The 25282-nt window shown below is 36.0% G+C and overlaps 1 protein-coding gene across 5 annotated transcripts in view; it reads right to left on the bottom strand.

Annotated features, from left to right (window-relative positions):
* The window catches only part of G2E3 (G2/M-phase specific E3 ubiquitin protein ligase), a 49691-nt gene that overhangs the window by 23196 nt on the left and 1213 nt on the right, over positions 1-25282 (bottom strand). For 3 of the 5 annotated variants that reach the window (XM_029238711.1, XM_029238715.1, XM_029238714.1), the window contains exons 2-8: positions 19224-19264; positions 14180-14277; positions 11386-11487; positions 8626-8750; positions 7438-7603; positions 3314-3420; positions 2517-2633 (exon numbers count right to left, since the gene is read on the bottom strand). In XM_029238711.1, coding sequence (XP_029094544.1) covers positions 2517-2633; positions 3314-3420; positions 7438-7603; positions 8626-8750; positions 11386-11487; positions 14180-14277; positions 19224-19264 — 756 coding nt within the window. Of the gene's footprint in view, positions 1-2516; positions 2634-3313; positions 3421-7437; positions 7604-8625; positions 8751-11385; positions 11488-11653; positions 11669-14179; positions 14278-19223; positions 19265-25282 lie in introns of those variants that run through there. The other 2 variants (XM_029238712.1, XM_029238713.1) reach the window with 2 other exon arrangements.

Raw genomic sequence — 25282 nt, 5'->3', positions numbered from 1 at the left:
CTAGAGCTAATCAATGAATTTGGTCAAGTAGCAGGATACAAAATTAATGCACAGAAATCTATGGCATTCTTATATACTAATGATGAAAAATCTGAAAGTGAAATCAAGAAAAAACTCCTATTTACCACTGCAACAAAAAGAATAAAATATCTAGGAATAAACCTACCTAAGGAGACGAAAGACATGTATGCAGAAAATTATAAGACCCTGATGAAAGAAATTAAAGATGATACAAATAGATAGAGAGATATACTATGTTCTTGGATGGGAAGAATCAACATTGTGAAAATGACTCTACTCCGCAAAGCAATCTACAGATTCAATGCAATCCCTGTTAAACAACCACTGGTATTTTTCACAGAACTAGAACAAAAAATTTCACAATTTGTATGAAAACACAAAAGACCCCGAATAGCCAAAGCAATCTTGAGAACGAAAAAAGGAGCTGGAGGAATCAGGCTCCCTGACATCAGACTATACTACAAAGCTATAGTAATCAAGACAGTATGGTACTGGCACCAAAACAGAAAGATCAATGGAACAGGATAGAAAGCCCAGAGATAAACCCACGCACATATGGTCACCTTATCTTTGATAAAGGAGGCAGGAATGTACAGTGGAGAAAGGACAGCCTCTTCAATAAGTGGTGCTGGGAAAACTGGACAGGTACATGTAAAAGAATGAAATTAGAACCCTCCCTAACACCATACACAAAAATGAGCTCAAAATGGATTAAAGACCTAAATGTAAGGCCAGAAGCTATCAAACTCTTAGAGGAAAACACAGGCAGAACACTCTATGACATAAATCACAGCAAGATCCTTTTTGACCCACCTCCTAAAGAAATGGAAATAAAAACAAAAATGAACAAATGGGACCTAATGAACCTTAAAAGCTTTTGCACAGCAAAGGAAACCATAAACAAGACCAAAAGACAACCCTCGGAATGGGAGAAAATATTTGCAAATGAAGCAACTGACAAACAATTAATCTCCAAAATTTACAAGCAGCTCATGCAGCTCAATAACAAAAAAACAAACAACCCAATCCAAAAATGGGCAGAAGACCTACAAAGACGTTTCTCCAAAGAAGATATACAGATTGCCAACAAACACATAAAGAATGCTCAACATCATTAATCACTAGAGAAATGCAAATCAAAACTACAATGAGATATCATCTCACACCAGTCAGAATGGCCATCATCAAAACATCTAGAAACAGGGCTTCCCTGGTGGCACAATGGTTGAGAGTCCACCTGCCAATGCAGGGGATGCGGGTTCGTGCCCCGGTCCGGGAAGATCCCACATGCTGTGGAGCGGCTGGGCCCGTGAGCCATGGCCGCTGAGCCTGTGTGTCCCGAGCCTGTGCTCTGCAATGGGAGAGACCACAACAGTGAGAGGCCCGTGTACCAAGAAAACAAAACAAAACAAAAATCTAGAAACAATAAATGCTGGAGAGGGTGTGGAGAAAAGGGAACACTCTTGCACTGCTGGTAATGTGAATTGGTACAGCCACTATGGAGAACAGTATGGAGGTTCCTTAAAAAACTACAAATAGAAGTACCATATGACCCAGCAATCCCACTACTGGGCATATACCCTGAGAAAACCATAGTTCAAAAAGAATCATGTACCAAAATGTTCATTGCAGCTCTATTTACAATAGCCAGGAGATGGATGCAACCTAAGTGTCCATCATCAGATGAATGGATAAAGAAGATGTGGCATATATATACAATGGATTATTACTCATCCATAAAAAGAAACGAAATTGAGCTATTTGTAATGAGGTGGATAGACCTAGAGTCTGTCATACAGAGTGAAGTAAGTCAGAAAGAGAAAGACAAATACCATATGCTAACACATATATATGGAATCTAAGAAAAAAAGAAAATGTCATGAAGAACCTAGGGGTAAGATGGGAATAAAGACACAGACCTACTAGAGAATGGACTTGAGGATATGGGGAGGTGGAAGGGTAAGCTGTGACAAAGTGAGAGAGTGGCATGGACATATACACACTACCAAACGTAAAATAGCTAGTGGGAAGCTAGATAGCTAGTGGGAAGCAGCCGCATAGCACAGAGAGATCAGCTCAGTGCTTTGTGACCACCTAGAGGGGTGGGATAGGGAGGGTGGGAGAGAGGGAGACACAAGAGGGAAGAGATATGGGAATATGTATATGTATAACTGATTCACTTTGTTATAAAGCAGAAAATAACGCACCATTGTAAAGCAATTATACTCCAATAAAGATGTTAAAAAAAAAAAGGACACTGGGACTTCCCTGGTGGCGCAGTGGTTGAGAGTCCGCCTGCCGATGCAGGGGAGGCGGGTTTGTGCCCCGGTCCGGGAGGATCCCACATGCCGCGGAGCGGCTGGGCCCGTGAGCCATGGCCGCTGAGCCTGTGCTCCGCAGTGGGAGAGGCCACGACGGTGAGAGGCCCGCGTATCGCAAAAAAAAAAAAAAAAAAAAAAAAAGGACACTAAGCACAACTGAACTTCCCCATATACCTGTCAGGCACATTATAGTCTCGCCCTTCTTTGCAACGACATCTTCGGACATCACAATGCTCATAGTGCTGCAGAAGCTCTTGATAAGCATTTTCCTCTAATTCCCAAGATGCATCTCTGTAAATGAAGCAAGATATAAAATATACTTTCGCCTAAAATGTTACATAAAAGGATTGAAAATGAATCTAAAACTATAAACTCGTCACAAACTTAGGAACAAGGATGGAACTTGTTCTTTTTACGATTAATCATTCACTTCAAGATATAAATCCCTTAGTGTCATTTTATCCTACAGTTAATTAGTCTCACAGTGAATTTCAAATGCTAAATGAAAAATTAAGTAGAAATTTTCTGAAACTTACATTTTTCCTAATATTTCACTTCCAATTTTTTGAATTTCAAGTTTAGTACCATATTTCTGGATTCCTCTCACCTTTAAGTATTAAGAAAATTCTTCTTATACATTTTAAACCACAACTTGATTCTCTCAAATAATTTATACATACCATTTTGAAGCCTATTATACTTGTGTATCAAGCAATCAATCAATATTGTACACAAGTGAGGTGTACAATTATTAAGAGACTATAAACAACTAATGAGACATTTAAGTCAGTACCTGGTTCTCAAGAACTAGCAATCTGGGGAGGAGGAGGAAAGGTGGTGGGGACGGTTTTACATTTCTCTGAAATGGCTGCTTGTCCATGAGTAATTAATCAGACATCAATGATTATTTCCACTGTTATTAAATCCTATATTTAAAACCACTTTTCATCAAAAGGCTAAACGTTACTCACTTTTCAGGAATATGAATTCCCATTCTCAACATCTCTTTCTGAAATATATCACTATTATTGCATATTGTGCACCTAAAGAAAAACACTCCTGCATTTATTGCTTGAACCTATAGTGGAAAATAGAAAATATATGATTAATAATTTAACAGGTTATCAGGTTATGAATAAGACAGCTAATAGAACATGTGTGCTACTTTTCACATATATATTATGGAAACTTATTTTTTATGTTTGTGGTTCATAAACTTTGATAAACTAAGTTACCCTACAGCTAAAACTTGGGAATATTTCTCCCAATGGGAAAAAAAATAAAGCTAATGAATTGACTGTTCTTTAACATCTATCACCAATATGTGTTTCTCAACCCTTTGTATCTAATGTCATTTCTGTTCCCAAATATTGTGTTGTCCATCACTCTGTGAATAAAACAGTAAACATCTTCAGTTACTTCATCTAGGAAGGATGTTTAAATAAATGTTACATATAAAGCATCGTTGGTTCTGTTTTTAACTCAATCTCTGTAAGTTTTCCTCCTAAGGGGGAGAAGCATAAAACCTATTCTCACTGCTTCAGCAAATAAAAATACAGAAGCAGCAGAGAGAGAGAGAAAGCGTAGCCAATCACCAGTTTAAAAAGCTAGTAGCACACACTCATTTAATAAATATTTAATCCCTACTATATAGGCGCCAAACACTATGCTAGTACCAAAAATAGAAACATAAAATGACTTAGATCCTATTTCAAGGAATTCTTGTGAGTAGGCATACACTATAAAAGTATTATTATTTTTTAATACATTTATTTATTTATTTATGGCTGCGTTGGGTCTTCGCTGCTGCACGCAGGCTTTCTCTAGTTACAGTGAGTGGGGGCTACTCTTTGTTGTGGAGCATGGGCTCTAGGCGTGTGGGCTTGAGTAGTTGTGGCACATGGGCTTAGTTGCTCCGTGGCATGTGGGATCTTCCCTCTCTTCCATAGATACTTTTTAAAAAATACTTTTAGGACTTCCCTAGTGGCGCAGGGGTTAAGAATCCGCCTGCCAATGCAGGGGACATGGGTTCGAGCCCTGGTCCGGGAAGATCCCACATGCCGCAGAACAACTAAGCCCGTGTGCCACAACTACTGAGCCTGTGCTCTAGAGCCCACGAGTCACAACTACTGAGCCCGTGTGCCACAACTACAGAAGCCTGCGTGCCTAGAGCCCATGCTCTGCAACAAGAGAAGCCACCACAATGAGAAGCCCGCGCACTGCAAAGAAGAGTAGCCCCTGCACACTGCAACCAGAGAAAGCCCGTGCGCAGCAATGAAGACCCAACGCAGCCAAAAATAAATAAATAAATTTATTTAAAAATAACTAAACAAACAAATAAAAAGTATATACGGAAGAGAAAGGAAGAAGTACTGAAGTTTATGTAAGAGCCTGACAAAAATGTCACAGGGATGGTACGGTCAAAGTTAAGTATGAAAGAAGTAGGGGTTTGCCAGGAAAATAGGACAAAAGACAATACAAGGAGAGGGAATAGCATATATCAAGTCTCAGTGGCAAAAGAGTACATGTGATTGGGGAAATAATAATAATATACTTAGAAATTACATGCTAATCATACTGAACTAAGTAATTAAAATAGACAGGTAAATCAAAGTCAGTAGTGTGAAGAATTGACAGAGAATAAGGCATGCAGGAGTTAGTGGCCTCCGGCAAAAGTCTAGTTAAAAAAAAAAAAAGTGTCTGAAGTGAAATCACAAAGGGTTTAAGGTAGAGGGTAGCAACAAAAAAAGATACACCAAAAATATTAAGCAGATCTGACAGACTTGGAGAATGATTTGTGGATGGTGAAGAAAGAAGTGGACAAAGAGGAATCCAGGTTCAAACAACTAGCAGGTAGCACACACACAACATGTGAGAGGGAAGCAACAAGTTAATGAAATCTCTGTTGAACCTAAAGGATCTTTGAGCAATTGTACACAGATACCAAGATCTTACTAAGTATAGGATATGATACAAGGAACTGTCTAGAATGGAGAAAAGAAAAACAGCATAGGACATATGGAAGATACCAACAAGACCACAGCAATGATGTGAGAAATCCAAACTGAACAAGAATAGTGACAATTCTCTGCATACAGAGTGAAAAGTCAATTTCTTTGATATTAATCTATAGTCTCTCCTCACAAAATCCCAATGTATATAGCATTTGTAGTGGTCACAAATGAAATTTGCTTAATCACATACAATTCTCATCCTACTGCATAGGTTTGTTCTTCCTTCAACTCTTTTATATTAATGGAGTTCGGAGATTAAAAAAAAACTATTTGGGTATTATTATAGCTACCTAAACAGGGTAGACTCCATTTACTATTTCAGTTAAGACTTGTATCAGAGTGGAAAAGCCACTGGAGTTCCTTTAAGGAACATGACTCAAGAATGAGCTCTGTCCTGGTGTGCTCTAACCAAGTAATAATTGCTTGCTTGTTAATATTTATATCACAGACAGGTGTCCATGGGGCCATGACCTTATATCTGCATAAAGTAGACCTACATTTTTGTTAGTAGTACTACTTCTAGTTTTTAATGACAGAATTAGAAACTTGGTATTTTCAGAGTTCACAAAAAGTCCTATGAATACTAGGTCAAATTTGAGAACCTCTGTCTGTTTCATTATTAATGCATAATGAGGCAAATCTTATTTGTCCTGAAAAATAACATACTATTACAAATTATACAAAGTTAATAAGATGATACATTTGGCAGCAATTACATTCAATTCATTCAAATACAAACCCTGAATTAAGATAAATTACCTTTTAAAGATTCTCACATAATGTGAACTTCTTCCTCAATAGGTAAAGATAGCACTTCATGATGTTTATGAACTGCACTCTCTAGATCCCTTTACAAACACTTCTTTGTAAGAATGAACAGGATTTCTAATATTTACCCAACAAAACAGGCTCCATCCTGCCACTTTTAACTGATAACTAATAATAACTAACTAATACTAAGAATAAGAGTTCAAGGCTCATACAAAAAAACCAGGAAGTAATCAAGCTTTACTATTTTGACTACTGTTAGTACTTTTAAGATTTTGTTGAAATATAAGAGGATTTACATCTCCTAACTTAAAAAAGAGAACTTTTGTAGTTAATTTGTAATCAATAATAACATTTCATTTTACTAAACAAAAATAAAAGCCAAGCTTTAAAAAACAGTATAAACTTAAGTAAACCCTGTGTCACTTGGCATTCTATGAACTATAACTGTCTAACAATTGGCACTTTCACACATTTATACTATATATTGGACATTAATAACTGGGATCTTTTTAAAATTTTAAATTATCTTCTGAATTGAAGAAACTAAATTGTTTAATGTGTGTTTTATGATATTTCATTTACTTGAAAACTTGTCAGGTTTGACATACAAGGTGGCTCTCAAAGAACTAATATTAATATCAATTCATTAGATAGTAACCAGTTTACTGTCAAAAAGTTATGATAAAGTGTTTACTACAGCTAAAAAAAATAGACCTCTTAACATTAAATTAGCTTACAGTTAATTATTTCACATATCTTGGTTTTCTAAGCTTAAATATATAAATGAACTTGGGAATTTAAAATCTGTGTATTATTCATTGTGAAATACAAACAAAATCCTTGGGTAAAAACAACAAAATGTTAAAAGTGTAAATATACATTAAAAGGTAGTATGTAAACTTTTATTAAAACATTAATTGTAGGGCTTCCCTGGTGGCGCAGTGGTTGGGAGTCCGCCTGCCAATGCAGGGGACACAGGTTTGTGCCCCGGTCCGGGAGGGTCCCGCGTGCTGCGGAGCGGCTGCGCCCGTGGGCCATTGGCCGCTGAGCCTCCGCGTCCGGAGCCTGTTGCTCCGCGGCGGGAGAGGCCACAGCAGTGAGAGGCCCGCGTACCGCAAAAAAATAAAACAAACAAACATTAATTGTACACTTCAATAGGGTGAATTTTATATGTAAAATTTGATTCAATAAAGCTGTTTTAAAAAGTTACAAGTAGTAAGAGCTAAAATACACATCAATTTTTTCTAATTTAAAATTCAAATCAGCAAGCAACAAATTTTATACCAGAAAAAGCTGACAAAACATCTTACCTGTAAACAGTCTCTATGGAACCAAGCATTCTTACAACAAGGACTTCGTAATATGCTGTAAGTTGGAATAGGCTCAATAAATTCCAAGCAAATGGTGCATGGTAAGGAGTCTCTATAATTATTAGATGTAATTATCTGAACAGGTCGATGGTTCCAACAAAATGACCTAAAAACGTATATTATTTTAAAACATCTAATAAATTATACAGCACAACTAGACTAGCTTTACAATTCATATTTATAAGAGAAAATTCGTTCGTCTCTCTCGTAATTAACCTACAACAGACTGGAACAACGGCACTATAAATCAGTCTCATAATCTATAACTAAGGAGAGCTGAATTTTCAAAATGTGAACCTTTTGCTGGTGAGATTTACTTCACAGAATTTCAGTAACTAATATTATGTTGAGAATCCTACGTAATACTGTTAGCAACAGAATATACACACCATTGTACTCAACCTTGCACAAATTCAAAGGAAGGAACTTAAACTTAAAAATAATATATTAATAATATAACAAATAAAATGCAAATAATAACTTATTCTTAACCCACTAAATGTATTTCCATTTGTATTTTCTAAACTGCAATTCTCATATAACAATCCATTAAATAGGTCAAGAGCACAAAGACTAAAAGAAATAAATCACTCATGATACCAAAATTCATAAAATCTTGATGTTTAGAGCTAAAGTCAAGAAGCAAATATTTTTAGGGGCATCCCAGGGCATAATGTTTATTTTTTGGACTCCACCAAATTTACATGCCTTCACTTTACTCAATGAGAAACACATATGTCCCTGTGAAAAAAAAGTAAACTATTAAATCTAAAGAATGACATAAAATCTAGAATTATGTAAGCTGGAAATTTTCACTGAATATGAGTATGTTAACAGTTCCATATTATATTCTAGAGCTGAAAGCTAGAGGTGAATATTAATCATTAAGTCCATTACAGATATTGCAATTCTCCAGACTCTGCAAATAGAAATGATCATAAAGGAAGGGGAGAGAAATTATATATATATATGTACACACACCCACACACACATATCTAAAGTATACATATAACCTCAATGCAGCTTTGAAAAGAAATTTGACAAAGGAATTATATAATTGGGAGATCCATATCCATTTTCCATTTTTCTTTTACATTTTCTTTCATATTCAACAGTTAATTAACTCACGCAAAATTGCCAGTGAACTGGAAAATACATTCTCTCTGAAGTCCGCATGGGAAATGATAACTTCGTTTACATCGGGGCGTGACACATCCAATTGAAGCACCGGTTTTCTTGCAAATACAGCATTTCTAAAAGAAAGTATAAAAATAGGAGTTATAACACATACAAAACTTGAGTACTATAGATAAGACCGAGGTATAAATGAATATTCTTTGTGGAGAGTCTGAAAATTATTTTCATCATACAACAGCTGTGAAGATAGTATATTAAAGAAATTTCCTGAAAAAACCTGTTCTACCCAGAAACAATCTAAAGGGACTAAAGATTCACTCCCATAACAATTTCTGGTAAAGGAAACACCTCTAACCAGAGAAGCTTCATTTCCTTCGTATCTGCTAAAATATTTTAAACTGAAGGGTTTGTAAGCATAATGGTTATACATGGAAGTGCCATTCAAATTTCAATAGAAAACACATAGTTAGGAAATATTTATTAAGGACAACAGCAAAACAATACTAAAAACCAATCTGTAAAATATTGGCTAGGATCACTCTATCCTAACCAAACGAAAAAGTGTTAGATACCCACAGTAGGTTAAGTAGTGATTCCCTCAAAAGATATGTTCAAGTCCTAATTCCTGGTACCTTTGAATGTGACCTTATTTGGAAACAAGGTCTTTGTAGATACTTGATTTACAAGTATCTACAAAGCTATCTTTAGCTTACAAGTATCTTGAAAGCTAAAGATTTCAAGATGAGTTCATCTTGGATTTAGAGTGGTCCCTCAATCAAAAGGCTGGTGTCCTTATAAGTAAAAGGAGAGGGAGATTTAAGAGACACACACAGGGGGAGGCCACATGAAGATGGAAGCAGAGATTGGAGTTATGCTGCCACAAACCAAGGAATGCCAAAGGTTGCCAAGCAGGCATCAGAAGATCGAAGAGAAGCATGGAACAGATTATCCCTCAGAGCTTCCAGAAAGAATCAATCCCTTTAACAGCTTGATTTGGAACGTTCAGTCTCCAGAATTGTGAGAGAATAAATTTCTGTTTCAAGCAACCCAGTTTGTGGTAATCTATTACAGCAGCCCTAGCAAACAAATACAATACCACTGCCACTAACTTAAATATAACGGTGGTATATAAACAGAAAGACTATTAGATGAATCAATCATTAGTAAAATACAGAACAGTACCTAAAATATCTTGGAACCCTTGAGATGACAACTATAATGGCCACTGATGGAGAGATTATACTGCTGACCCGTCAAACAACACCAGGTTGTATACTTTGCCAACCTGAGGCTCTCCCTGTAAACTGACGTATGGAATTCTACTGTAAGGTCACAAATAGAGACACCTCTTCAGTATCGAGATATTCTCAAAGGTTCACAATATACTCAGGTTACAGATGTCTTAAGAAAACATTTCCAAACTGCAAGGGGACCTATACAGGTCATGTTTCATGACAAGTTCACTATCACCATAAGATTGAGAAATTTTGATACTAATACTCCCACATGGCCCTTAGATAAATGCCACTGTTAACCTTTTTCCCAAGGTTTTCCCTTGTGCCTTAGAACCTCTATTTTACCGTTAACTCCTCTGCATCTTCAACATCTTTAAAAATAATTGCTTCCATTTCTTTGTCTCAACTAAAAGAAAGGTCTCTGCATGCTTCCCTTATAGAATCTCTTGAATGAAGCTGCTTATTTTTCCAGCTTCCTTAATTTCCAGACTTGGCACGGAGTGGGAGTGGGATATGGATAGAGGCAGGAAGGAGGACAAGCAGAACATTATTTTAGTTCTGTGTGGCAGATTGTAGGCCACTACTCTATCAGACTTAAAAAGATATGGTCCTTTGAACCTAATGACATCTACTCTCTGCCATCTAATAATTTCCTGGTCAGTTCTCCACCTCCAGGCTTTGGCACCTTTCTCTGTATTTTAATTCTTGCTGTCATTCTAAATGACTTCTGCACTGATGGGACAACCTTTCTTTGACTTCCTCAACTAAAATGTGTCAATGCCCTTCATCACCACTCCAGTGTAATGAAGAATCTTCTCATCACCCCAAACTGCTCCACCATGGAAATCATCAATTCCATTATCACACTCTCTGAACAGAAACCCCTGTACTTCCAATCTTCTCATTCTCTTAACTCTCATTATTTCTACTCAGGCCACATGGAGACCTACAGTCTGTTCATTGCACATAATATAGTAAGCTATCACACAAAAGATTCACAAATTATAACTGAATGAATAAGGAGTTAAGGTTTAGAATATCTATCTTGGAGAACAAAAGGCATGGAACACAAGAACACCATGTCACAGAAGAGCCACAAGAGATGTGGAGATCATAAATTATTAGTCTGTATAGTTGTGTAATTTCCATGTCAATCTTTCATTCCAACCCAACAAATGAGGTATAAGAATGAAAAGTCAATAGTTGGGTTGCCTCAGGATTGAAGGTCTGAAGAACAGCTGAGTGGAAGTATGGTCATAATTCTGACGGTAAGAGTGGATGAAATGATGGGTAAGTTGGACGAAGATAAGGAAGTGAAATCAGTATTGTCACATATCTTATCCAGGGTTGGTTTAGCAAAATGTTCTTCTAAAATTTACTGTATTTGACAAAAATAAGCATTGGAACATAAAAACAATATCTTACAGATTTCTAGTAGAGAAAGTGATAGAATAGACTTCCTTAGTATTGACAATATTTATGGTATTAGGTGTAATGAGTAAAATAATTTACTTACCAGTTTTGAAGCCCTAGTCACTTCTTTCCTGATATCTTCTATTAGAAAACCATAAACTCCTTCTTCTTCTTTACCCCTCTGCCAAATTCCACTTGACATCAACTATGAATATATTCTCAATTAGAAAATAAACTCTAAGAAACTAGTTTGGAATAAAAAATATATACCTATAATATTCCAATAAAAAATGGGCATAAAACAATTCAAATTTTAAGAATCTCTTACCTATAATAGTTATTTTTCATGGTCAAAGTAAGAGGCTACTCACATTCTTTGATTTGGAAGACACTGTATATTAACAGTTCATGTAACCAAACTGGTTTCTAAAAAGTATTACAGAAAATAACAGAAAAAGAAAGGAAGAAAAACAACAAAAAACACTTATAATCAAGCTTTAGGGGAAAAAAAAGTGGCAAATACTTAAAGGCGTATATGTAATAATAATGAATACTATGGAGATAATTATCAGTGATATTTTAGGTTAACTTTAAATCTCACTGGATTCTGAATCATAGAAGGCATATTTATAGGGAATCTACTGAATTGCAGTTAACGCAAATGAATTTAAAAAATCTGTTTTAACTTCAATTTAAACATGTTAAAGGAACATGAATCAAGAAAAAGCATGAGACTGTGAATAAGAAATCCTGACTTTGCAAACCAGGCTCTGTGTCCAACTTTCTGAAAGCCTAGGCAAGTAATTTAATGTTTCTGACATTAAACACAAAAATAAAAACAACAGACTAGGTTGTTTCCAAGTCTCTTTCAGCTCTAACATTCCATTACCATTTATAACATTACTATACTTTCGTGTTCACAATGAAATAGAATCTTTTAAGTGTTGAGCCTAGGGTCAGTATGTTTCAGGATTACTATACTCATTAATAAAATAAGAAAGAATATAAGGGAAATTTTGATATGACCAACTTAAGCATATTAAATAACTCCAACATACTTCAGATTTGTGATCAGTTTTATTTTAATCAGTATAATATATCCTTAAAAAAACCCAAAAGTGATATATGTTACTTAAGAATTATGAAAAAATAACCCACTGACTAATAAAATAGTTGTCCTAACTCTACTACATAAAAAGTAAAATACACTTTAGAAAAATGAAAAGGTTTTCTTTTGTGATGCAAACTATAAGGCTCTAACTTACAAATATGTTTGGAATGTCAACTTCATGGTCCCTTAAATCTTGGTACAAAGTAGGTAGGTTCCTAGACCAGTCTACAAATTTTAGAGAAACACCAAGAATTTATGTTAGATGATTTCTCAAGGAAGCATCTAAAGAGTTTTAACATGGATGCTGTTGTGGGTATAAAAATATGTCCTCAAATTTGTTGATATTCCTTCCTTAAAGTGGTGGGAACTAATTCCTTCCCCTTAAGTGTGGGTTAGGATTAATGACTCACCTCTAACAGAATAAAGCAAAACAGTGGTATGTGACTGTAAAAACTAGGTCATATGGTTCCATCTTGATGTATATCTATCCCTCTGTCTCTCTCTTTCATCACTTCCTCTGGGAGAAGGCAGATGTCATGCTGTGAGCAGCCCTATAGCCCAGGAAGTATGGAACTGAGACCTTCTGCCAACAGTTAGGAGGAGCTGAGGCCAAAAGCCACGTGAGTGAGCCATTGGAGATGGATACTCCAGCCCAGTCAAGCTTTCAGATGACTGAACCATGGCTGACATCTCAATTGCATCCTCATGAGAGACCCTGAGCCAGAACCACCCAGCCCACCCAATACCAGATTCCTATCCTTCAGAAACCATTTGAGAACAGAAATAGTCACAGATGTAGAAAACAAACTTATGGTTACCAAGGGGGAAGTGGGGGGGAGGGAGCGATAAATTGGGAGATTGGGATTGACACATACACACTACTATATATAAAATAGATAATAAGAACCTCACACATAGCACAGAGAACTCTACTCAATAATCTGTAATGACCTATATGGGAAAAGAATCTAAAAAAGAGTGAATATATGTATTCACTGTATAACTGATTCACTTTGCTGTACAGCAGAAACTAACACAACATTGTAAATCAACTATACTCCAATAAAAATTAATTAAAAAAAAGAAACCATTTGAGATAATAAATGTTGCTTAAGCTGCTAAATTTCAGGATAAATAGTTAAGCAGCAATATATAACTAATACAAGTGCCAAGAAATGCTGCATGTGCTCATGCAACCTTAGCATGCTAAGGCAGTGATGGTGCCACTAATATCTTAAGGCAGATTCAGTGAGGTGAGAAGTTGGTGGAGGGAATGCAGAACAAATGAGAGACTAATTCTCAATATGACATCATTTTTTCTTTCTTCTGAGTGACACATAAATTAACCTATTTCCTTTTACACAAATATTTATTACCTTTAGTCAGAACTTTTCTTTCCAGGTTCTCTGTGAAATAAAATACTTTTAATTTTACTTCTTAAACCTTCAAACAAGTCTTTTCTGAGACTTATCACTAGCAACAATGAAAACAAAGTACTAAAATGAACAACTCCCTTACAGACCTAACCATTTTCTCCTTTTTTCCACTGAGGCCCTAAAGGGTTAGACAAAAATAAGCAGGTAATGATGACAGGTATTTCTACGTACCAAGTAATTTCAGAATCTTAGAATTTGATAAATGAAAAATCTTATTTTTACATATAAGCAAAAGGAGATCCAGAAAAGTTAAATGACTTATCCATTTCTCAGAAACCAGCCATCAGGATCGAATTCTCTTCTTTAGAAGAATATCAGATTGCTAGCATTTAATTAAAAATTATACTCACCAAACAATAGTAATGTACAGTGAGATTCCATTTCTCATTAGTTTTCTTTTCTCCATATTTAATAGGACAGTCATCATTTTTTCGACAGAAAACACAAGCTAACAGTGAAAAAAGTAATAGATATAAAAAAATTTTAAACAAAAACAAAAAAAACCCCTATGGAATTGGTGCTTCTCTCAATTGATGTGTTCAAGTCTTTTTGAGAGAGCAAATCACTTTATATTGTTATCAGTAAATTAAAACCTCCAATACGTACTTCTAAAACAATAATGTGACTTTACATTTTTTCATTAATCTTTAATGATGAATCCCAGTGTGTTGTTAAAATGGCAACTCATTGAAAACAACAGATTAGGAAACTCTGAAACTCCATCTCTCTAAAGCAATAAAACCTGCCAAATGCTGGTTGTGCATTTGGTTATGCTGCCAAAACCATCAGAATCAACTTTTCAGAAAATCTGAAATCTGATTTAAAAACTTAAAATAATCAGAAGAATGCTTCATAAAGAAACAAGCTGCCAAAATTTGATGAGAGATTTGTGGCATTTTAACTTACCTGCCAACCATCCCCCACTCTCCAGCTGGGCAATGGCCTTAGGCCCATGTTCAATGTGTATTGTTCCTTAGGCCCATGTTCCTGGTGTGGATTGTCTAAGAGGAGGTAATATGGACCTTGTCAAAGAAATGTGATTGTGTGTTCTGACCTGTATGGTGGCTCCCCAAGGGACCAGCTCAGATGCCTGCCCTTGTTTCACCTGCCTCAGAAATTTCTCAGGGCTGGAGTCTGACTGTCAAAAACATTTAAGACAAATATACTAGAGGCAGCAGCTTGAAGCAAAGGATAACAGACAGGGTAAGCAGGTCACAGACCAAAAAGGCTAGGAAAGAAGAGTCTGGAAAAGGAAGATACATGGGAAAATAAGGGCTTTGAAAAGCTCCCAAATATATCAGGGAATCTAGAAGGACACCACATGCCCAGGACTGGATGCATACTCAGAAATGACCCTAGAAACTCCAAGCTTTCACCTCTGGCTGATCTTTATTTAGGCTTGTAGACTCATATAGCAAGCCTATATGAAAAAGGAAAGATCCCAAATCAATGACTTTATTTTAACCTTAAAGAACCAGAAAAAGAACAAACTAAACCCAAAACTAGCAGAAGAAAGGAAATAATAGAGATTAGAATAGAGATAAATGACATAGAGAATAGGAAAACAATAGAATAAATATAAACAAAGTTGGTTCTTTGAAAAGGTCAACAAAACTGGCAAACCTTCAGCTAGACAAAGAGAGAAGACTCAAAACTTATAACAAAGCTACAGAAATCAAAAGTGTGGTAATGACATACAGCTAGACATATAGATCAATGGAAAAGAATCCAGAATGACCATACATCTATGGTCAATTAATTTTGAACAAGTATTCCAAGATCATTCCATGCGGAAAGAATAGTCTCTTTAACAAATGGGGCTGGGACAATTGGATAGCCACATGCAAGATAATAAATTAAATCCCTGTCTCATACAAAAATTATACAAAATAGATCAAAGACTTAAACATAAGAGCCGAAACTATAAAACTCTTTCTTAGAAGAAAATGCAGGGGTAAATCTTCAAAACCCTGGTTTGGGAATGGTTTTTCAGATATCACATGACACCAAAAGCAAAAGTAATAATAGATAAATTGGACTTCATCAAAGTTTAAAATTTTTGTGCATCAAAGAACACTATCAACAAAGTGAAAAGACAATCTACGGAATGGTTAAATATACTTGGAAATCATATACCTTTTAAGGGTCTAGTGTCCAGAATATATAAGTATTACAACCCAACAATAAACACACAACTCAATTTTAAAACAGGACAAAGGATCTCAATAAACATTTCTCCAAAGAAGATATAAAATAGCCAATAAGCACATTAAAAGATGCTTAATATCATCAGTCATCAGGGAAATGCAAATCCCACAATGAGATACCATTTCACACCCACTAAGATGGCTACAATAAAAATGTCAGATAATAACAAATGCTGGCAAGGAGCTGGTGCAATCAGAACCCTCATATACTGCTAGCTGAAATGTAAAATGGTACGGCCACTTTGGAAAATAGTCAGCAGTTCCTCAAAAAGTTAAACACAGTTACCATGTGATATAACAATTCCATTCCTGAGTATATATAATACCAAAGAATTAAAAACAGATGTTCAAATACTTGTACACTGATGTTCACAGTAGCACTGTTCACAATAGCCAAAAAGGAAAACAAATCAAATTTCCATCAATGGATGGATGAATGGGTAAACAAAATATACCATATCCATACAATGGAGTATCTTTCAGCTATAAAAAGCAATGAAATACCGATACATGCTACAACACGGATGAGCCTAGAAACATTATGCTAAATCTAAGAATACAAGCACAAAAGGTCACATATTATATGATCCCATTTATACAACAGATTGCATTATCCAAAATAGGTAAATCCACAGAGACAGACGAAAAGCAGGCTGGTAGTCTCCACGGGTTGAGGACAGGGGAAATGAGAAGTGATTGCCTAATGGACAGAGTTTTCTTTTGGGGGGATGATAATGTTTTGGAACTAGATAGTGGTAACGGTTGCACAACACTGTGAATGTATGAAGTGCCATCAAATTGTACCCTTCAAAATAGTTAAGATGATGAATTCTATTGATATGTTATATGTATTTTACCACAATAATAAAAAAAAAATTTTTAAGGCAAATTGTAGAGTCAGGGAGATCTGAGTTAAGACCCGGCTCCACACTCTTGCTGTGTAACCTTGAACAAGTCACATAAACACTTTATCGTTCCAGTTCCTCATCTTAAAAATAATACGGGCTTCCCTGGTGGCGCAGTGGTTGAGAGTCCGCCTGCCGATGCAGGGGACATGGGTTCGTGCCCCGGTCCGGGAAGAACCCACATGCCGCGGAATGGCTGGGCCCGTGAGCCATGGCCGCTGAGCCTGCATGTCCAGGGCCTGTGCTCCACAATGGGAGAGGCCACAACAGTGAGAGGCCCACGTACCGCAAAAAAAAATAAGGACAACAACAGCACCTACCTCAAACTATGCCTTAATGAGGATTAAATGAGAGAGTATACAGCAATATAATTAAAAGGGTATGGCACACAGATAGAACTGAATGTTAGTACTATAATTACCAATCCTTTCTATCTTATGATATTTACCTGTTCAGCAAATTTCTAATACCATACTAATAAAACAATAAGAAAATCACTAGCTGCAAAGACTGAGCATCTCAAGGCGGCAAACCAATACAAGATGAAATGAACATGAATCTAAGTGACTGCATGGAGCAGAAACTCCCTTATCTGTCCAATCTCCCCTAACCAATCCACGTTGAACTGTAACTTGACCAAGTAATAAACGTTTACTGTATTAACCATTAAAACTTCAGGGTTTACCTATTACAGCAGCTAATCATATTTACCTTGACTAATACATGTAATCAAGAATGGATGTTATGTGTTGAAAATATACTGTATCTGTTAATAGGCTACTCAGAAAATAGATTGCAGGACTGGAAAGAAACAGCATGAGCTAATACTTAGTATTGTGAAACATCCCCCCATATTTGTCCTCCCTCACTCCAGCTTAATAAGCAGTAACTGAAAGGCCCTTCCCTCAATCTTTTGAAAGGTTTCGGATCCCCTTCCTCCCCCATACAGAGTACCTGACCACATTAATTGCAGCAAATTGCCATTTGTTTATTGGACCTCTTACACCAGCAGCTCCTGCCTTAACTTCTTCATCCCCAGTGCCTATACTTTCAGTTGTAAGTGTGCATGCAGCTATCAAGAGGAAGAGGAATACAAGGAATTAGCTGAGATTATGTAAGAGGAGTCCTTAAGGTGAATGCTGGATGGAGCTGCATCTGCTATATGCTGTGGACCTGTGCTTTCCATCTGTTCTCCTCCTCCCTTTGCCCAGTACCGAGACCCTTGGACACAGAACAGACTAGGTTTCAGGCATGCATTTTTATAAGTAGGTTACCTTTCTTTTATTTGTACTTTGCTGTTGTTTAATTTTAATGTTTAAAATTCAGTAAAATTGTTCTGACTTCATTATATTTATTAAGACCATCTTCTATTATACTCCAGCAAATGATACTGGTTGTTACAATAATAAAATGAACACATTCATGTAAGTAAAAAACTGAGTCAATCTTAAGAAAAATATTAAGTAAATAACAGTAATAGGTAGTATTTCCATTTGGCAAATATGTGAAGGTAGCCCATGAATTACTAAGTTTCAGAACTATTAGCACAGTTGACAGAAGTCTGTAGGTAAAAGCAGGAAAGCAAAGTAGAGGAGGTTTAAGAGCACAAATTTCTGTATCCAACATGATATGGAGTTATCAGATACTCTATAAGTGAGAGTCAAGATACAGAGTTTTAAGTGTAATACTTTGAGAGGGAATGAAAAAATAAATTTTATAAAGGGTAGATCAGGGAGAAGTAGTGGCAAAGGAGTATAAAGTAACAATTTAAAATTTCCATCTTCCATAGTAGCTAATCAGTATGTACTGTTTATAACTAATAAATGAAAGCAACTAAAAGCAAAGGTCTACATCTGTTTGAGAAGACTGTTGTGAGCGCTAATAGGCAAGTTTTCCTTTTCATGTTAAACTTTCATATGTTGTTTAAACTGTTCTCATCTGCATTTTATCTTTTGTAAGAAAAAATCACACAAAAAGGTAAAAAAAATCATATTTATTAAATAAGTAATACTGTTTTATTCAGATACAAACCATACTTGATAAATACACATAGAGAATACAAATAATATTTGGCAAATTATCCTTTTCTAGCAGATTTTTGTTGAAATGAATACACACAACATTTTATTTTAGTATACAGAAACATGAACTAAAAATATCAGGAAATTCATTCCTATTGTTTGAGTACCAGTCTAAAAAGATTTATTGTAATAAAAAAGCAAGAGTAAAATATCTTAACATTTTAAATTAAATTTGAAAATATTTTAAATATGGTTACTTACTGGGATTCTGTGAGCCTCCAGTTTTACTTTCATTCATTTTACTAGGAAAAATAAGAATATACAATCAGCCATTTTAATTTTAAAATTCTCAAATTACCCATTTTAATTAGATTTAGGCAGTGTATGATTACAAATACGTTGCATCATTTCTTACTCTAGTACTTAATTTCCTCACCTTTCCAAATCTAAGACCAGTAGTTCTCAACAAGGGTGGTAAATTCTGGGGACAGTGTTAAAATTGGAGGGAATGTTTTTTAGTTATCAAAAAGATTAAGATGACTACTGGCATTTATATTGGAAAGGAGCCAGGACTGCAGGACATACCAGGAACAGAGACCTACACTTTCTAATTTCTAGCAGTTTCACAAATCTATTGAAGAAACTTCCATAAACACACGATAACAGTCCTTCACCTAGAGTAAACATAAACATTTTAACTTATAAATAATATTTAGTTAGTATCCCAACAACACAGATTTGTATTTGAGATCCAATCTCTCCAGCTTCTAATTTCTTAACCCCTCTCCCCTGTGCAGATGAATTGCAACTACTGCTTACTTTTAAGTTTACTGTAATTCAGAATAATGATTGAGTTCCAAAATATAGGTAACTTACACGGTTATAGACTAATTTTGCTTTATAAGGAAATCACAATTTCTATGGGGCTCTGTCTTCTCCTCTTTCCTTTCAAACTATCGATACAAGGACCCAAGGCATCTCTCTTGGTTGCACAGTGAAATGAAGTTCTGTCTAGACCTTTATAATATATGTATAGACACCTATGCTATTTAAAGAAAGGTACCTGAAGTTTCTTTCTTACTAGCCTCAAAACTCTGTACTATACAAGTGCTTTCTCATCTTTACAACAGAAGAGAGTAAAAGTGAACAACAATCTCGCATGTCACAAAAAACGTAGCATAGGAATATATAAAGTACCATGCTGAAAAGGCTCCAAATATCACCGACTACAGGATGATCATACGAAAGCTCTCCAGTGCTATCAAAACATGAACGGGAAAGGTTTTTCCTATTTGTACCAATCTAATAAGTACTCTATATAGTTTTGCAAAGTGTACTAATATACAGTATTCTACATAGACCAATGGAACAAAAATAAAGAGCCTAGAAACAGACCCAGACTTTTTCCAGCCACTTGATTTTTAACAAAGGTACCAAAGCAATTCAGTGAGAAAAAGAAAAGTCTTTTCAACAAATGATGATGGAAAAAATGGATCTCCAAATGGAAAACAAATGAACCTTGAGATTCACACTTTACACCATAAATAAAAATTAATTTCAAGTGAATCATAGACCTTACTGTAAAAGCTAAAACTATAAAAGTTCTAAAAGAAAAAGTAATGCATTATACTTCATCAAAACTAAAAGCTTCCACTCATCAAAAGATACCATATAAATAAGGAAACACAAGCTTTAAATGATACATTACACAAGATGGACTTAATTGATATTTATAGGGCATTCCATCCAAAAACAACAGAATACACTTTCTTCTCAAGTGCTCATGGAACATTCTCCAGGACAGATCATATCTTGGGTCACAAGTCAAGCCTTGGTAAATTTAAGAAAATTGAAATTGTTTCAATTATCTTTTCTGACCACAACACTATGAGACTAGATATCAATTACAGGAAAAGATCTGTAAAAACTACAAACACATGGAGGCTAAACAATACACTACTTAATAACGAAGTGATCACTGAAGAAATCAAAGAGGAAATCAAAAAATACCTAGAAACAAATGACAATGGAGACATGACGACCCAAAATCTATGGGATGCAGGAAAAGCAGTTCTAATAGGGAAGTTTATAGCAATACAATCCTATCTTAAGAAACAGGAAACATCTCGAATAAACAACCTAACCTTGCACCTAAAGCAATTAGAGAAAGAAGAACAAAAAAACCCCAAAGTTAGCAGAAGGAAAGAAATCATAAAAATCAGATCAGAAATAAATGAAAAAGAAATAAAGGAAACAATAGCAAAGATCAAGGAAACTAAAAGCTGGTTCTTTGAGAAGATAAACAAAATTGATAAATCATTAGCCAGACTCATCAAGAAAAAGAGGGAGAAGACTCAAATCAATAGAATTAGAAATGAAAAAGGAGAAGTAACAACTGACACTGCAGAAATACAAAAGATCATGAGAGATTACTACAAGCAACTCTATGCAATAAAATGGACAACCTGGAAGAAATGGACAAATTCTTAGAAATGCACAACCTGCCAAGACTGAATCAGGAAGAAATAGAATATATGAACAGACCAATAATAAGCACTGAAATTGAAACTGTGATTAAAAATCTTCCAACAAACAAAAGCCCAGGACCAGATGGATTCACAGGCGAATTCTATCAAACATTTAGAGAAGAGCTAACACCTATCCTTCTCAAACTCTTCCAAAATATCGCAGAGGGAGGAACACTCCCAAACTCATTCTACGAGGCCACCATCATCCTGATACCAAAACCAGACAAAGATGTCACTAAGAAAGAAAACTACAGGCCAATATCACTGATGAACATAGATGCAAAAATCCTCAACAAAATACTAGCAAACAGAATCCAACAGCACATTAAAAGGATCATACACCATGATCAAGTGGGGTTTATTCCAGGAATGCAAGGATTCTTCAATATACGCAAATCAATCAACGTGATACACCATTATCAACAAATTGAAGGAGAAAAACCATATGATCATCTCAATAGATGCACAGAAAGCAAAATTCAACACCCATTTATGAAAAAAACCCTCCAGGAAGTAGGCATAGAGCGAACTTTCCTCAACATGATAAAGGCCATATATGACAAACCCACGGCCAACATCATCCTCAATGGTGAAAAACTGAAAGCATTTCCACTAAGATCAGGAACAAGACAAGGTTGCCCACTCTCACCACTATTTTTTTTTTTTTTTTTGCGGTACGCGGGCCTCTCACTGTTGTGGCCTCTCCCGTTGCGGGGCACAGGCTCCGGACGCGCAGGCTCAGCAGCCATGGCTCACGGGCCCAGCCGCTCCGTGGCATGCAGTGTCCTCCTGGACCGGGGCACAAACCTGTGTCCCCTGCATCAGCAGGCGGACTTTCAACCACTGCGCCACCAGGGAAGCCCTAAACTTTTTTGCTTCATGTAAAATGTGTTTACAAAAAAATATTCAAAAGTTATATGTTTTGTCTTAAAAAATAAAAATATAGTCTTAAGAAAAAGGAAAAGCAATAGTTATAAGTTTATTTTGACTTACTTTATAGCTAGTCCTCCAGAAATAGGTTTTCCCTCCCTCCCTCTCTATATATTGGCTCCCTATGCCCACTATTCATGTTTCTTCATCATTCCGCTGTCATCTCAGCACATAAAGACCTTTCCAGCTTGGTTACCAATAGTTTCTTGGTATCACAATTCCAAATTCAAGAAGAAACAATGTGAATGGTTTAGCCTGCATCAGATTCAGCTCTGATTCAAATACATGGTGCTACTTTGGCTGGAAAAGGTATGTGGGATGAGAGCATATTAGGATCATCTGCTCCTTAGTCCAACCCCTTACTCACTGCCCACTGGTTCTTAGAATGATGTGCCTACAACGTTCGCAGGTTTTTAAAGAAAAGGTTGTGGGCAAGGAGGTCAGGTAACCGTCTTAATTGTTCAAACTGAAAAGGGAAGGCAAACTTTTGTAGTTTTAATTTCCCAATATTTCCTTAATTTAGAATTGAATTAATGTTGGGACTTCCCTGACAGTCCAGTGGTTAAGACTCCATACTTCCACTGCAGGGGCTGCGGGTTCGACCCCTGGTCAGGGAACTAAGATCCCACATGCTGTGTGATGTGGCCAAAAAAAAAAAAAAAAATATATATATATATATATAGAGAGAGAGAGAGAGAGAGAGAGAGAGAGAGAGAGAGAATTGAATTACTGTAGAAGTGAACACTCATGGACAAATGAGGCTAATTCTCTGTTATAAAGTTAATTCTTAAATTACACTTAACATATATCATTCTTATAATAAAAAAAAAAATCCTGCACAGGAAATTAAATGCAAAAAAACCCCAAAAACAAACAGACAAAAAAAAAGCTTTTTTTTTTAAAGTTACTAAACCTTTCAGTGCTTCAGTTTCTTCACCTTAATATAGGGATAATAATAAAACGGCTGTAAAGGCGAAGTGAGAAATATGTATAAAGCATTTGGAGTTCTGTGAATATTAGCAAATACTGCTCTAAATTTTTTCCCACATGACATGTCTTCTGAGCCTACAATTTCAATACTTATTTTTCCATAGTTGTGAAATTTACAAACTATATGCTATCACTAAAATCCCTCTACTAACCTACACAATTATATTGTCATCTTTTAATTTTTAACTTTTTCCACTTAATGAGATACAATGTGTTAAAACTGTTACACTCCCTGAACACACACAGTTTCAGACTGTAAGGATACTTACTGTTCTGCACCTAGAATTGCAGATACAGAGACAAAGAAGATGGGAGCTCTCAGTCAAGTGCTATTTTGTCTACAACTAAACTGCACTGAGGAAAAAGCACTCTACTGGGGGAAGTCTAGGAAAGTATGTGAAACCCACTGGATAAAATTTTAAGGAGAAATAAAAAAGGTCAATGGCTAAATATGCATAAACATGATAGAGGATAGATTTGGAGAACTGTGGTAGTATGACAGAACATCACAGCTTGGAAAAAAAATGGTGGAATATTATGAAGATGATTCTTTTTTTTTTTGCGGTATGCGGGCCTCTCACTGCTGTGGCCTCTCCCGTTGCGGAGCCCAGGCTCCAGACGCGCAGGCTCAGTGGACATGGCTCAGGGGCCTAGCTGCTCCGCGGCATGTGGGATCTTCCCGGACCGGGACACGAACCCGTGTCCCCTGCATCGGCAGGCGGACTCTCAACCACTGCACCACCAGGGAAGCCCCCATGAAGATGATTCTTAAAAACAGAGGTTGGAACCAGACTGAGAAGGGCTTTGTAAAAAAAAAAAAGAAAAAGCTAAAAAATTTGAAATATATATGGTAGACAATGGGAAGCCATCAGAGATTTTTATAGAGGAATATTTGGAAGGAGAGATTGCAGACAGAGGCAGGAAGCATTACAATCAATCAATCAGTAAGAGTTATAAATTTTCTAACTAAATCTAGTTTTTGACCCCAGTTCAAACATTTTACTAGTTGTGTGAGAACAAATTACAGAACCCCTCTTAGCCTCAGTTTTCTTATGTGAAAATTCCAGCACATATCTCAGTGTTATTTGTGAAGATTAATGAGATAATGTATGTAAATACTGCACAATGCTTAGTTACTCAATATAATAGGAGATATATGTATCATTTACTATGTGTCACACACTATTCTAACATTTTAATATGTACTGATTCATTTGATTCTCCCAACAGCCCTACAAGATAGGTATTGTTATTATCTCCACTATAGTTGAGGGAATCGGAAGCACTGAAAGGTTAAGCAGCTTCCTCAGGGTCAGGCAACTACCAAGTCGTGGAGATGAAATTCAAATGCAAGCAATCTGGGTCCAGTTTCATGCCCTTAACCAACATATTACAATGCCTCTCTAGGAAAGATCAAGTCAGTGTTTTAAAAATTCTGGTCAAGTTTTCTAACCTTCAAGTTAAATTTACAGAACCCCATCCTCCAGACCTATGGGATCAGAATCTCTGAGACTGGAAATACAGGAATCAGCACTTGACAAACCTTCAAGGTAATGTGTACACAATAAAAGTTGAAACTCACTGACTTAGGTAGATAGAGCAAAAATCCAAAGAAAAGAGTCCAGGTAAGGAAAAGGAACAGATTAAAATGTAGAGACTAACTTTTTTTGGAAATTACCATTTGCTGGTAGCTTATATGAAATAAACAGAACCTTAAGGTTTGAATAAGCAAAGCTTAACAAAGTATAGCTTATATCTTTACTGCAGTCCTACACAAAATGTTTAAATTTTAACGATAACTACCAAATATTTAAATTTATTTTTCCTGGCTAATAACGAAACAAAAGTTCATTACCAGGGATGGGAGAGTAG

Source organism: Monodon monoceros, unplaced genomic scaffold (assembly GCF_005190385.1).
Source record: "Monodon monoceros isolate NGI ecotype Baffin Bay Population unplaced genomic scaffold, NGI_Narwhal_1 Super_Scaffold_21, whole genome shotgun sequence".
In the NCBI taxonomy this organism is placed as follows: Eukaryota; Metazoa; Chordata; class Mammalia; order Artiodactyla; family Monodontidae; genus Monodon; species Monodon monoceros.
This window is presented reverse-complemented; position numbering and strand designations above follow the sequence as displayed.